General features: G+C 56.5%; 7 protein-coding genes across 7 annotated transcripts; 4 read left to right on the top strand and 3 right to left on the bottom strand.

The window, feature by feature from the left end:
• Positions 1-238: 238 nt before the first annotated feature.
• Positions 239-1,946, bottom strand: C8Q71DRAFT_268795 (uncharacterized protein). The gene is made up of 3 exons (XM_047917417.1): positions 1,602-1,946; positions 1,017-1,546; positions 239-961 (listed from the first exon to the last, which is right to left on the bottom strand). Exons 1-3 carry the CDS (start codon positions 1,813-1,815, stop codon positions 347-349), a joined length of 1,359 nt encoding a protein of 452 aa, XP_047775277.1. The 5' UTR covers positions 1,816-1,946; the 3' UTR covers positions 239-346.
• Positions 1,947-3,200: 1,254 nt separating this feature from the next.
• On the bottom strand, positions 3,201-4,397 carry C8Q71DRAFT_778162 (uncharacterized protein). The gene is made up of 4 exons (XM_047924760.1): positions 3,953-4,397; positions 3,808-3,889; positions 3,653-3,749; positions 3,201-3,578 (listed from the first exon to the last, which is right to left on the bottom strand). Exons 1-4 carry the CDS (start codon positions 4,171-4,173, stop codon positions 3,523-3,525), a joined length of 456 nt encoding a protein of 151 aa, XP_047775276.1. The 5' UTR covers positions 4,174-4,397; the 3' UTR covers positions 3,201-3,522.
• Positions 4,254-5,413, top strand: C8Q71DRAFT_778151 (uncharacterized protein). The gene is made up of 2 exons (XM_047924759.1): positions 4,254-4,541; positions 4,591-5,413. The coding sequence occupies exons 1-2, from the start codon at positions 4,414-4,416 to the stop codon at positions 4,997-4,999; spliced, it is 537 nt and encodes a 178-aa protein (XP_047775275.1). The 5' UTR covers positions 4,254-4,413; the 3' UTR covers positions 5,000-5,413.
• Positions 5,414-5,532: 119 nt separating this feature from the next.
• Positions 5,533-7,464, top strand: C8Q71DRAFT_778149 (uncharacterized protein). The gene is made up of 6 exons (XM_047924758.1): positions 5,533-5,911; positions 5,977-6,391; positions 6,447-6,565; positions 6,625-6,766; positions 6,838-6,924; positions 6,982-7,464. Exons 1-6 carry the CDS (start codon positions 5,772-5,774, stop codon positions 7,303-7,305), a joined length of 1,227 nt encoding a protein of 408 aa, XP_047775274.1. The 5' UTR covers positions 5,533-5,771; the 3' UTR covers positions 7,306-7,464.
• Positions 7,465-8,597, top strand: C8Q71DRAFT_778145 (uncharacterized protein). The gene is made up of 3 exons (XM_047924757.1): positions 7,465-8,264; positions 8,320-8,481; positions 8,541-8,597. The coding sequence occupies exons 1-2, from the start codon at positions 7,523-7,525 to the stop codon at positions 8,469-8,471; spliced, it is 894 nt and encodes a 297-aa protein (XP_047775273.1). The 5' UTR covers positions 7,465-7,522; the 3' UTR covers positions 8,472-8,481; positions 8,541-8,597.
• An 888-nt stretch (positions 8,598-9,485) lies between these two features.
• On the bottom strand, positions 9,486-10,276 carry C8Q71DRAFT_268514 (uncharacterized protein). The gene has a single exon (XM_047917416.1). It carries the CDS (start codon positions 10,162-10,164, stop codon positions 9,565-9,567), a length of 600 nt encoding a protein of 199 aa, XP_047775272.1. The 5' UTR covers positions 10,165-10,276; the 3' UTR covers positions 9,486-9,564.
• A 1,426-nt stretch (positions 10,277-11,702) lies between these two features.
• C8Q71DRAFT_714553 (uncharacterized protein) lies at positions 11,703-13,212 on the top strand (the record flags this gene model as incomplete). Its single annotated transcript, XM_047920977.1, has 6 exons — positions 11,703-11,842; positions 11,905-12,316; positions 12,379-12,497; positions 12,552-12,693; positions 12,752-12,838; positions 12,892-13,212. The coding sequence occupies 6 exons, from the start codon at positions 11,703-11,705 to the stop codon at positions 13,210-13,212; spliced, it is 1,221 nt and encodes a 406-aa protein (XP_047775271.1).
• Between the last annotated feature and the right edge of the window lie 71 nt (positions 13,213-13,283).

Below are 13,283 nucleotides of genomic sequence, written 5' to 3'. Positions count from 1 at the left end.
CGACATCACAGTGACATCTCCTGTGATTCCGCATGTCTATGTCGTTCTTATGTCGTTCTTATGTCCGAGATAGATGATATACGACGCTTACCGGCGCAGTACTACCCGCGGAGACCGGGGTCGGCAACATGTTTCACCCCTTTCATTGATACAAGACATTGTGGTCAAACGCACGAGCCTCAAGACCCTGTGGCTGACGCAAATCCCTCCCACGCAATACAAGCCGTGTTCATGCCCAGTCCTCCGTATGTCCGTATGTTGCTTTGCTCTAACGTCCACATACCGGTGATCATCCGTCCCCATGTGTAGCACACGACACACGGCCTTTAGCATCTGAGCCAACAGCTCACGATGACTTTTGCTTCGCCTCCTCCTTCCCTTCCGCTGCGATCTTCTCCGCCTTCTTCGCCTTCTCTTGGAGGACCTTCAAGATGTCTTCGTACGTCTCGCCCATTAGCTTCTTCGCATCGTCGCCTCTACTCTGCGCGACCTGCATCAGAGCCTCGACATTCACGTCCGGCACCTTCTTCAGCGCCTCCTCCCCGCCCGGCATGCCCCGTATCCACTCCTGCAGACTCTGCAATCCGCCCTGGGAGCCCTTCTCTCCGCGTTGCCGCGCCTCGTCTGCCTTGGCCTGCACGAAGTCCTTCAGCTCCTTCAGCTTCTCCTTATTCTTCGCTGCACCACCCTCTGCCGCCTCCTTCACGCGAGCAAGCACCTCCTGTGCGGCGCCGCCCTGCGACAGGCCTGCTGCCATAAACGCGGATGCGTTATCCTCGACTAGCTTGCGGATGTCAGGCAACTTGTCGAGGTACGGAGTCGCCTCCTTCAACACTTTGTCCCATGCCTCCTGCGATGTCCCGCCCGCGGCTTCGCTTATCTCCGATGCCTTGGATCGGACGAGCTCTTGTGCTTCGTTCAGCTTGTCAGGACTGAAGCCCGAGGAGAATATCTTCCCAATCTGGGTATATGCGCGGTTTGCTGCGAGGAACGCGCGTCAGGAAGCCTGTACGTACCTGTTTTGTCGTCTCTTCATAGATCCTCTTCGCCTCCGGCCCGTTTTTCTCTGCCGCCTTCCTCAGCTCGTCGTACTTCCCTCCGAGTTTCTCCTTCAGCTCGGGATAGCGCTCGCCGAGCTTTTGGAACGCGTCCTGGCCAGCTCTCTTGCCGACCTCCTCAAGCTGGCTCGAGCTACGCTGTAGCACCTCCATGACCTTCAACCCCGTCTGCATGTCCGCGCCACTCTTCCCATCCTGCAATATCTGCCTGATCTCGTCGTACCCCTGCTGCAGGATCTTCTCGACCTCCTCGCCGTGCGTCGCGTGCAGCTCGCCCAGCGCATCGAACGTGGAGTCGACGTATGATGACGCGCCGGGGATCACGCCCACGTAGGTCTTGGCCGTCTTCCGAAGGAACTCGATCACCTCGTTCGGGTTCTTGGGAGCGTTTTCGGCGATGCTGCGTTTGGTGTCTTCGTAGTAGCCGTGCGCCTGCTTCGCTGCGTTCACCGCGGTCTTTGCCCCGGAGAAATGGTACCATGCGTAGCCTATATGCGTTGTCAGTCACATCAGGGGATGTTGAGTGTACATAGTGGGACTCGCCTCCCAGGACAACGACTGCTCCGCCGGCGACTCCCGCTGCGATGTGTGTGCCGGCTGAGGATTGTGAACTCACTGACTGACTGACACTCGGCGTCGACTGGAATCGCTGCGCGATACGTCGACCCGCTACGCGTCGCGCTGCGAGGTCGAAGCGTGCAATCGCATGCGGAACGAGCTTCGTGCGGCCGGTTGCGAGACGAGATGTGGACAACATGCTCGGGCACGTTGCGTGGGGAGGTATGCTCGCGTCGAGAAGGGGAGAGTGTCCGTCACGAAATCCTCGCCTCGTATATATATATACCTTCAGTACGCGTCCCGCTCACGCCTGTCGGACGCACTCCACGGCGCGACGGGCGCGTCGGGCGAGAGGACGCGTCACCAACGTCATGTGCAGCGCGTGACAGCGACGCCACCATGACGCCGCGTGGCCTGCATTTGGCAGGTGCTGTGGTTCGCTCCGGTGGCGTCGAGCAGAAGCAATTTGACAACTGGCCTGTCTGGTATCGGTACTGGGATTCCTGCGCAGAGCGATCCAATTTTGGCTAAATCAGAGTGTCGTAACAGTCACAGTATCTCTCTGTGACCCCACCACACAGAGCGCGACCGTGTTACGGCCGTTTCAGACGGTACCAAATGCACGATATGCGTGTAAGTCCACACCTCAGCTATCGGCATGGAAGATTTAGTGCTGAAACAATTCAGAACAGTTGCATAGAGGTCGCTTTGCGAAACCGCCTCCTCCGCGAGCGGTGCCCCCGCGTCGAGAAGGCTGAATCGGACCGTATTCGGACTAGACATCACTGGCAACGGTCCTCATGCGAAGCAAGCTCTGCTTGTGGGTGCGGATTTATGTTTTGGTAGCCATGAAGCTTCGCAGGGAGGCTCGTTAACGTCGAGGTACGTAGACCTCGCGTAGGAGCGTTCATAAGGTTGAGTTTGATGGTATAAGGTTCGACGCAAGCGCCGCCTGCCGGTTCAAACGCGAGGAGCCTCCCAGAGTCCCACGAAGTCGACAGGGCGTCGTGTACACTGCCCTATTTGATCCGACACCCCTTATACTAAAAATTGAGTGTTCCTCAAAGCCATTCACATCAGGCTCTGCTCGTACCGTCAGGCTCGACGCAGCAACGACGCACTCAGACGAATTCACACCCTCCTATCCCTACGACTCAAAGATGTCCTGGCTATTTGAAGCCGGCAAGGTCGCCGTCTGCGCAGGAGCAGGCATGGTCGCCGCTCCCTTCCTGGCCGGCCCCGCTCTGGGGTTTCTCGGTTTTAGCGCAGCAGGGCCAGTCGCTGGTCAGTGGCCCCTCACTCACGCTCACGCTGGGATCCGTGCGTATTGACTGCATCACATCCTTGTAGGCGGTATCGCGGCTGGTCTCCAGGCCGGCATTGGCAACGTGATCGCTGGAGGCTGGTTTGCCGGTGCCCAGGCTATCGCGATGGGCGGCGCTCTGCCTGCGGTAGGGTATGCGGGTGCGGGTGCCATTGCAGGGACTGCGGGGGCGCTGGGGACGTGGCTGGGAATCATCTGAGGCGAGCTGCAGTAGAAGCGTGGAGGATGCGTGGGGACTGAATATTGGATGCTTTGTTGCCGGAACATCGAATGGCTTTGCTCTCTTCTCGTTATGAGATTAGGGGGTCATCCGGGATTTCGGCAGTGAGAGACGGGTGCTTCAAGTCCTTGCGAGCTCATGAACTGGCTGGCTGGTATGATGACCGCGGCCTAGTGCGTCTGCGGTGTCGTGTCCCGACTCTAGCCGAGTCAGGCGACGAACAGGCTGGGATGTCTGACTGTCAGCATCTCCTTATCGTCCGCCCTGCATGCGATGATGATGGGAGAGTATAGGTTCGGCGACCCTGGAAGGACGGTGAGGTTCCAGATGCTGGGCGTGGAAGGCCTTCCACACGGGCGTGTTTATTCCAGCCTGAGCCCTTGCTCGAGGGACGCGATAGGGATCGTGAACCTAAACGGTGGGTGCTATGCCTTGGCTTTCCTACCGTCAGAGCAATGAGCTTACGTACTGTTCATGGTAACTGGTCCGCAGTAGACTGTAGTACTATCAGAACGGTATTGCAGACCGCAAGTACTATCACGAAGCTTCCGAGTCGAGACGTGTATGAAATGGAGCTACGAGGCTGGCAGTGAGTTTTCCACGTACGCTTCCAGCCCGGCCCTGTGACCGTACACATGATGATGCAGCATAGGCGTAAATGGCAGCTCGGATACTACCAAGGCTCCTTCAACGAGACTGTACAATTGAATCCAGTGTGTTAGTCGTCCGGTGAGTCTAGATCATCACTTGAGTGACATGTGACGGCAAGAAATTGAAGTTATGAACTTGAAGGTGCTTCGGTGTTCGCCGCAAGGCAATGTGCTGAAACGCATGCAGAGAGTGAGTCGGCGGAAATGAATATGAAGACTATCGGCCTGAACCTTACCTCGCTGAACAATCCCGCGTGCAAAGCAACTCGAGGCAAAGAAGGACGCAATGAGGATTCGAAGCTTGGATGGCGGCGAGGGTGGCTTATCGGGTTCCGAGTACTGGCGTAGCTTCGTGGAGTACATATACTTCACGACATGATGCCAGCACCGCGGACTCGGACTCTACCTGAGGTTCCTGTACGATGGGTGCCCCCGCACGTCTTTGTACAAAATGCAACCAGCCGTTGCCGGCGGCCCAGGCTGCTGTGCGAAGCTTCCCGACATGCGCGCATGAATACCACCTGCCAGGGTGTATAGCTACGGGCGTGGCGAGATGTCCGAGATGCCGGTGAGTGTTGAAGGTTGACTTGACGGTGGGCCATAATGACGATGGGCTGGGAAAAGCGAAATTTCGATAGGCCTGACCGTAGCCGGTGCAGCGGCCGGTGCACTACTTGCACCGGTCGTCGCTCCGTTAGCGTTGGGAGTTGTTGGATTCAGTGCGGCTGGTCCTGTCATAGGTCAGGTTCCATACACCGCTGCTAATCTCAACGTACTCACATGGCTCTGCTGTCAGGGGCTGTCAGGGACTCTTGCAGCGGCAATCCAGGCATCCATCGGTAACGTCGCAGCAGGATCGCTTTTCGCCGTTTGCCAGAGCGTCGCCATGGGAGGTGCGCTCCCTGCTCTGGGATACGCGGCAGGTGCCGCTGCTGGTGCTGCCGCAGGAGGCGCTGTCGGGGGTGCGGGGCCAGGGGGAGGCGGACCGAACGGAGCGGGGCCTAACAACGGAGGTGGTGGTCAAGGACCTCCACCAGGCGGCCAAGGACCTCCACCAGGTGGACAAGGACGCCCGCCAGGTGGACAAGGACCGCCTGGGGGCCCTCCTCCTCCCCAAGCCCCTCCGCCGCCATACGATGACGATACTGAGTCAAAGCAAGACTCGAAGCAATTGCATCGTAAGGGTTAGATCCTATGTAGGATGTACTTCATGATAGCTGACAGGAGTTCCTCTTAATCCCTCTCCGGCGTAGTATTGTAGATGGGCATACTAGTTGACGGATGTTCATGATGTTTTCTGTTCATTGCATGAACTGAGTAGCGAGTGTAAGCTTCACTATTTGAATACCGGCACACTTATCTCTGGTTTTCAACAACGACGTGTGACGTCCATTTGATTACGACGTGGCAGGCAATCTCGTTGAAGCTTATAGACTTGACAAAGGCCTAGGCAAGATGGCTGCGACACTTTGGCTTGACAGTCGGCGGCGACCACGAGGCACGCGAGGCTGGTTTATGCCGATCGGACTGTAGTCTACACTGTAGTGAGACCTACGGATCCTGCCTGGACGTGTCCGCATAGGGATCGGACGTCGGGGTTGTGGTTGCGTCCGACTAGTCACTAGGACATAGACCTACTTGTCGGGTTCGCACGTGACGCGAATAGGGCCATCTTATCTATATTTGGCGACCGGGATCGGCCAGCGCCCGCTCGGACGAGAGGAAGCGCTGAGGACGGAGAACGTTTGAGCAGCCTCATGCCTCGCGCTCCGAACGAACGCGGATCTGCATTGTATCCCGTCTGACTAGGCAAGCATATCGCAACCGAAGATGTTTTGGAGCGGGAAGCGTGTGCAATCCTGATCCCTGTATATAACGCGCCATGATCCCAACTGGTTCAAGTTACTGCTGCTCGTTGTAAGTACTCATTCATCGTTATCGTGACGAGGAACTGCTTTGGCATGGAGAACAAAACCAAGGTCATCATCGCCGGTGCAGGCATCGCAGGCCCTGTGCTTGCCATTCTACTCAAGTCAAAAGGGTACGACCCTATCGTGTACGAGAGGGTGGACGCTCTGACCGACGTCGGTCTCTCTCTATGGTACGTGATCGTTCGTCATGTATTTGTTTTTGACTGACGATGTCGAAACGCCTACTCGCTGGCAGCATGCAACCGAATGGTTTGCGCGTGCTGGGACTGATCCCCGGCTTCATGGAGAAGCTAGTTGGCCAGCCTTTGGAGAGATTCAAGCACTGCTCCGTCCTTGGCGATGAAGCTGCCGTTCTAGTCGACGTCGACTACCCGTCTCGTCTCCCGGAGGCAACGGGATACTCCATGATGGGCGTTCGACGGCCGCTCTTCAACCGCACCATCGTGGAAGTTGCAGAGAGTCACGGCATCAAGATCATCTTCGGCCATCAGCTCGTGTCGCTCAAGCAAGAGAATGACAGCGTCGAGGTCACCTTTGCGAATGGCGTCGTTGACAACGCAAGCTTCGTGGTCGGCTGCGATGGGCTGCATAGCAACACGCGCACATGTCTCTTCGGCCGAGAGTCTGTTGACTACACGGGACTCACCCAGGTAGGTGAATCGATGATTCTGCAAGAGAGCAGCTTTCATGCGCATTTGTTACCAGACTGGCGGAACCTCTCCGACGCCCGAGAGTCACAAGGCGCATCGTACCATGCTGAACGTGTACTCCGACGGTGCGCATTTAATCGCGTTCCCAATCAACGACAACCAGACGTCTTGGGCGTGAGTACAATGCAGTATCATCTTCATCACGCAAGAGAAACTGAAGACCAGAGCTATAGGATCTCACGACGGGAAGCCGAGGCGAGGGAGTCATGGCGCTCGGTCGACGAGGAACAACAGAAGCAGTTCAAGGAGGGTCCATGGTCCCAGTGGCCCTTCGGCGCCGGCGAACTCGTCCGCACTGCAGACCGGATTGTGAAGGTTCGTCTCGCCAAGCCCAGCACTTCCCTGAACCTTTGCGGCTCCAAACTGACGTCCTCATAATATCGCAGTATGGGCTCTACGACCGGCCAGAACTCCAGTCGTGGCACAAGGGCCGCGTCGTTCTTCTGGGAGATGCGGCGCATCCCACGAGTCCGGTATGTCCTATCATGCCTCTACGGAGAAACCCCGGCTGACATGGCTGTCAACGCCAGCACCTCGGCCAGGGCGCGAACCAGGCGTTCGAAGACATCTACCACCTGGTCCGCCTCCTCGGGAAGCACAACCCTTCTGCGGCGCCACCATCCCCGGAGCTACTCAACGCCGTCTTCTCCGAGTACGAGCAGCTCCGGTTCGCTCGTACGTCGGAGCTTGTGAAGGGCGCGCGCAAGCAAGGAGACTTGCGTGTCCTTCAGGGAGAGGAGGCGTGCAGGGCACGGAACGAGTCGCTGAAGGCGATGTGGGCTGACGAGAACTTCACGCAGAACTGGCTTCAGTTCTTCGAGCATCCGTTCGTTACCGGCAAGAGCGAGATATGACGGAGGGTATCAACTTCACAGTGGCCGCTTGTACTATGTTAGGCGTATTTCAGGGCTTGTAGCCGGCCGTATTGCATGTCTTATGAATGTGCTCTGTTGAGAAGTCGCTTCATGCCATGCAGGTTGGAAGTTCAGTCTCGAGACTTTGGTTTCCCTCAGCTTTCCCAAGTAACAATGGTCACCATCTTGTTCATGAACTTGTAGACGACGACTACAAATGTGCAAACCGCAACATCTACTCCATATCCTCCATAGTTACGACATACAGGGATCGTGGCTTCTTCCAGAACTTCCACCACGACTTCTTGGGGTCTTTCTTGCTGTACTTCGGAGGGGGGTTAGGATCACGCTGCGAGTATCCAGGAAGTGGATCATGCGCCTGGTACGGCGGAGGGTCACTAGGCGAGGGCTCGCGGGTCTCGAGCTCCATGTCATCGAGGTACGCGCGCTCCTCGAGGTCGAGGGCCCGCGGGCGCGTCTGCCAGACCCTCGAGCCCTTCGACTTGCGTTCAGGCTGGGGTCTGTGCGGGATCGGGTGAGAGTGAGGGTTCTCAGGCTGCTGGGAGTGGACGGGCTTGGGGTCGTTGATGCGGCCCTGCTCGGTGTGCGCCGGCACGTCTCGCGCTTCCCACCAGCGCAGGGCATCGCGGGCCTCCAGCTCTTCGAGCTCCTCAAGCGAGCGGGGCGGCGTCTGCAGGAGCCTCGACCCCTCGGACTTCTGAGGCAGCGTGTGGGGGCCTTTCCGGTGGTACTTCTGGATCGGTCGAGGGATCTTCTCCAGGTGACCCGGCTTGGGACCGTTCATCAGGTTGTGTTTGTTGAACCTCGGTGGGTCCGAGGGCATAGGTGTACGCACCTCGTGCCACACCGGGGTGACTTCCCGAGCCTTGAGCATGTTGACCAGGGTACGCGCCATGATCTCCGTGTCGTACTCGAACTCACGCTCCTGGAGGTCCACACTGCGATGACACGTCAGCCTCGTCAAGACAACTCGAGGCGGAATTGTGCGCTCACCTTCGGGAGTCGACGGGCAAGGCAAGCACCGACGCGGGGATAGCCGCGAACGTTGCCAGAACGAGCGACAGAGCTGTTCCAACGCGCATCGTGGGTTATTCGTAGGTTATGAACGGTGTCGTCGAAGAATGAGGTGGAAGGTCGGTCGTTAATCAAGCAGGGCTACAGTCCACCTCGTTAGCATGATGGCGCATCGATCGCAGACGGCGTCGAAGACTCACCAACCAGTACCACTGCTGTCGGTGAGCTAGAAGCAAACGAGCTGAGCTGAGGAATGCTGGTTGTACCCCCTGCTTATATACAGCGACGGGTTGGGCGTCCGTCGGGACTGGGTTCCTATTGCAAGGGTGTTTCTCAACTAGGTTTCATGCTTGGCATCGGGGTTCCTTGAATCTTGATGGATCCATGCCGTTCAGTCCCTGCTAGCGCCCCGGCGTGAGCCCTGGACCTTGCAACAAGTCGAGTGGTTGGTTATTTACTTAACTTCCATTTCCCGATGGTCTAATGGCGTACGTCTACAAGCCACGTCACGGTGAGGCCCCTGAATCCCTGTACGAGTCCAAGGACAACTTATTTGTCAAACTGGAATATGGTTCTGCGAGCACAAATCATTTCATCGCCGATGTGTGACCGCGTGCAGGTAGCGGGCGTACCAGAGCAGAACCGGGCACCGGAGCCGAATTGAGGCAGTTCGTGGAGGGTTTGATACAGGGAGCACATTGACAGATCGGTTTACTGGCGTGGTGGACTACCCGAAGTCAGCACAACATGCTCAGAGCGGCAAGTGTACTACCTCCCTGTTCACGATATGCTACGATGAAGTGACTCCGGTGGCGTCGGATGACCTACGATGAACCCGTCTGGCCGCCGCAATGTTGAATGAGACTGAGATTGACAATCCTGAGGAGACACCATGGTTCGTCCGTGTCTCGCACGATCTATGTATCCTGGTCAATGGAGCTCGGAAAATACGTCTGAGGCTCTGAATCGGTCACAGGCGGGGCCGCTGGAACAGCCCCACAGTGCGATCAAACTTCACAGGAAGTTTTGCATTCGTACCTTTTGCTGTACGCACCCGCGTCAATGAGTTGTAGATGCTGTGATCGCCTTCTTAGAACTGTCAACTGCTTTGTTCGTCATCTGCGCCGTAGCATGATGCCGCAGGTCAATGTGTTTTAACACATCAGCATTGCAAGGCACAACGATAGGCCCAAAATCAATAGAAACTTCTGAGTGTCGTCGCTATTAAACGCTCCCTTCCCTGCGCGAACATATGTATGGGGCATCAGCGGGGATATGACATGCAGCTCGCCCAACGAGCCTCAAGAGCTTTGATGCTATGCGTACACCCAGTCTATCGCGCATAACACCGGACAGCGCCGTAGTGGGCGTCTCCTCCGCCTCTGGTAAGGATGACGTGGGGTGGTTGACAATTGAATGTCGCGGAGAGACAAGTCGTTTGTCTAGCCGAACGGTATACGGAAGACTCACCTTGACAGAAGCCTTGCACCCAATCGTGTTCCCAATCAGCGGCACGTAGACGTCATGGAGGGGAGTACTCTGCAGACCGTGATTTGTTCTATACGAGCCAATTATCGACACGAGTTGCAGGATAACATGGCGAGGCGAGGAGAGAGAGCCACGTCGGCGGTCGCCCATCGATGATGAGCAGCAGGAGCAGTTCAGGGATGCAGCTCTTGGTCCTAGTAGCCTTTCGGCGCTGGGGAATTTGCCAGTGTCCGCACGGTGGACCAAATCATGGACATGCGTCCAGCCCACCTCTGGCGGTGCGACGCCGCAATGTCGTAGTTCGGGCACTACGACCGGCCAGACTCCGCGGGTCATGGCACAACTTGACGTGTCGCCCTTCTAGGAGACGCTGCGCATTCCACGAGTCCGGTATGCGGTGTTTCCGTATCCGCTACTTAAGTAGCGCAGGACCACTGGCCGTTATGATCGTCAAAGGCGCAAACCAAGTGTTCGAGAAAATCTACTACCGTGTTCGGTGCTGTCTTCTTCCAGCACAGTTTGAAGCAGCTCCGCATCGCCCGTACATCTGGATTCAAGCTCATGAAGGCACGCAAACAAGGCGAGGAGGCGTGCAGGACGCAACGAGTCGCAGAAGGTGGTGTACGCGGACGAAGCTGAAGCGCTGAAGCTCTACAAAGTAGCCCGGGCACTGTAGCCGGGCCGGATGATCGGGCGAACCCCGGAGCGGCTGTGCACGGTACAGTGTGAGCAAGTACCGTTTTACTAGTATAAGTATATCCTCGACGTTGACCAACCTTTGCAGCGGTATGGTTACTAGGAGGCCCTGGGCTTGGGGCGTCATTCGTTCACCAGCAGGTGCGTTGTCATAAATGAACTTCCAGCGTCCAGCGCTGACAATTGAACGCCCGCGGCCTCCTCCTCCTCGACGATCAATTTCTGTCACTGACTGCTGCGTATACATAGCGTTGACAGGACTAGTCTCCGTTACTGACCAAAAAGAGATACTTACTCTTGTTTTTGATACAGGACTAGTCAGACAGGAGGACTGCACTATCTGTCTATAATTTGACCAAACCTGACATACTACCTCTGTACGTTCACATTCTTCTGTCTCGTTCGCGAGCGCAGTACTACAAGCATGTGCATGAACTCCAGTAATGGATCCGACTGAATGTCATTACGAAATGTGGACCTCCTTTTGCAACTATCTTGTTTGATATGGCCCGAGTCCGGCATCCTCGACGCACACGGTCTCTGCATACTACTTGGTTACTTGCCGAACATTTGTGGCAAGACAGACTTTGAAGTACCGGTGAACCTCGAACATCTTCAAGTGGCAGCTCGTTGCGGTGGTGAGTTGTACGACTGTGAAGTGTTTGGCTGCGCGAGTGACTGACTTAGCCTCCAGATCATGACAGTCCTGATTCCGAGACTGCGCGAGCATTGTAATGATCGACACTACCCGACAGCAGAGCGTCGCGCGGCTGCTCTCAAGGACACAGTCCCAGTCAGCGCGTGGCGTACTAGTGCGTTCCTGGGACTAAATGGGATCATTCTAGATCTCGCCCCCGATGCTAAGGCTGACGTTCTGACATCGCCACAGACAAATCATAACATCTGTTCACCCAAGAGTATCTTTTTTGGTCAGCAGCGGAGACTACTGTCCATCAGGCCGGCCTTAACCCGATCAGGCCGAACGGTATGTAGGTACTGTGCGGCAGACTGCGAAGATGCTGTGGTACAGTTCCATAGGGCGTTTTAACCGGTACCAGTGCTCATGTCATGCGGCGATCTGTAGGAGTTGCCTGACACGGTACTATACAAGGCTGCCGACGATGGTACTCTACTTCACAGCCCAGGGTTACCGCGTACACATCTCCCCTTCCTTCACCATGACCACAGAAACAAAGGTTATCATCGCAGGTGCGGGAATCGCTGGCCCTATCCTGGCCACATTTCTCAAACTCAAGGGATACAACCCTATCGTATACGAACGCGTCGAAGGGCTAGCCCACGTCGGATTGAGTCTCTGGTGAGCACTATTCGCAACTCTTCCATAATTTCTGTGGGTAGCCACTGATCACTGCATACCAGCATGCAGCCTAATGGCCTGCGCGTACTGGCGCTCATTCCGGGGTTTATGGAGAAGCTCATCGGCCAAACTGTCGAGAAGATGCAACATGTCTCCTTCCTCCAAGACGAGACTGATGTACTAGTGGACGTCGACGTGTCCCAGCTATCCCAATATGCAGGCTTCCCGATTATCGGTGTCCGCCGTTCTGTATTCAACCAAACCATCATTGAGGTCGCGCAGAGCCACGGCGTGGAGATTATATTCGGCCATCAGCTCGTGGCGCTCAAGCAGGAGGTTGACAGCGTCGAAGTGACGTTCGCGAATGGTGCCAAGGATACCGCGAGCTTCGTCATCGGATGCGACGGGCTACACAGCAACACGCGTGTCTGTCTCTTCGGAAGCGAGTCTGCTAAATTTACCGGTCTGACTCAGGTGGGGAACAAACATCGTAGCACTTCATCTTGACGACGGCTCACGTACCCCTAAACACACAGACGGGCGGGGTATCACCTACCCCCGATGTTCTCAAAGCGCATCCGACCATGCTCAATGTCTACGCAGACGGCGCACACATGGTAGCATATCCCGTCAATGACAGAGAAACGTCTTGGGCGTGAGTACCCCTCAGTTGTCTCCGGTCTATTTAGTTTCATGTTATGCATTGCAGCATCACTCGCCGTGAGGAAGAGGCGAAGGAGTCCTGGCGCTCGATAGTCGAAGAGAAGCAGAATCGCTTCAAGGAAGGCCCTTGGTCGCAGTGGCCTTTCGGTGCGGGGGAGCTCGTCAAATCCGCGCACACTAACATTAAGGTAAGCGGTACGGATGACGCACTGGTGATGGCGGCTCATCATGCGCACCTATTGGCAGTATGGGCTCTACGACAGACCAGCGCTCGAGTCGTGGCACAGTGGCCGCGTTGCCCTCTTAGGCGACGCCGCGCATCCTACGAGCCCTGTGTGTTTCCCCATCCCTCATCGTTCTGCCTCGACTGAGCTTTCCACACGCAGCACCTCGGCCAAGGCGCGAACCAAGCCTTCGAGGACATCTACCACCTCGTGCGCTTACTCACGAAGTACAATCCAGACGCAGCGCCGCCCTCGACCGAGCTCCTTGGTACCATCTTCTCCGAGTACGAGCAGCTCCGCATCGCGCGCACAACAGAACTCGTCCTCGGCGCACGCCGCCAGGGCGAAGGACGCGTCCTGCAGGGCGTGGAGGCGTGCAAGGCGCGGAACGCGGCAATCAAGGGGCTCTTCGCGGGTGAGGCGTACGCAAGCGGCCGTCTGGACTTCTACGCACATCCGTTCACTGGCGAGAGCGAGATATAGCTGTTGTCATTGAAGTCAGGTCGTTATCATGTTGTTGTAAGAATATATGTGAGTGGGGATTCGAATCCTGT

The sequence above is a fragment of the Rhodofomes roseus genome (assembly GCF_022264815.1).
Source record: "Rhodofomes roseus strain CIRM-BRFM 1785 chromosome Unknown C8Q71scaffold_22, whole genome shotgun sequence".
NCBI classification, from domain to species: Eukaryota; Fungi; Basidiomycota; class Agaricomycetes; order Polyporales; family Fomitopsidaceae; genus Rhodofomes; species Rhodofomes roseus.
This window is presented reverse-complemented; position numbering and strand designations above follow the sequence as displayed.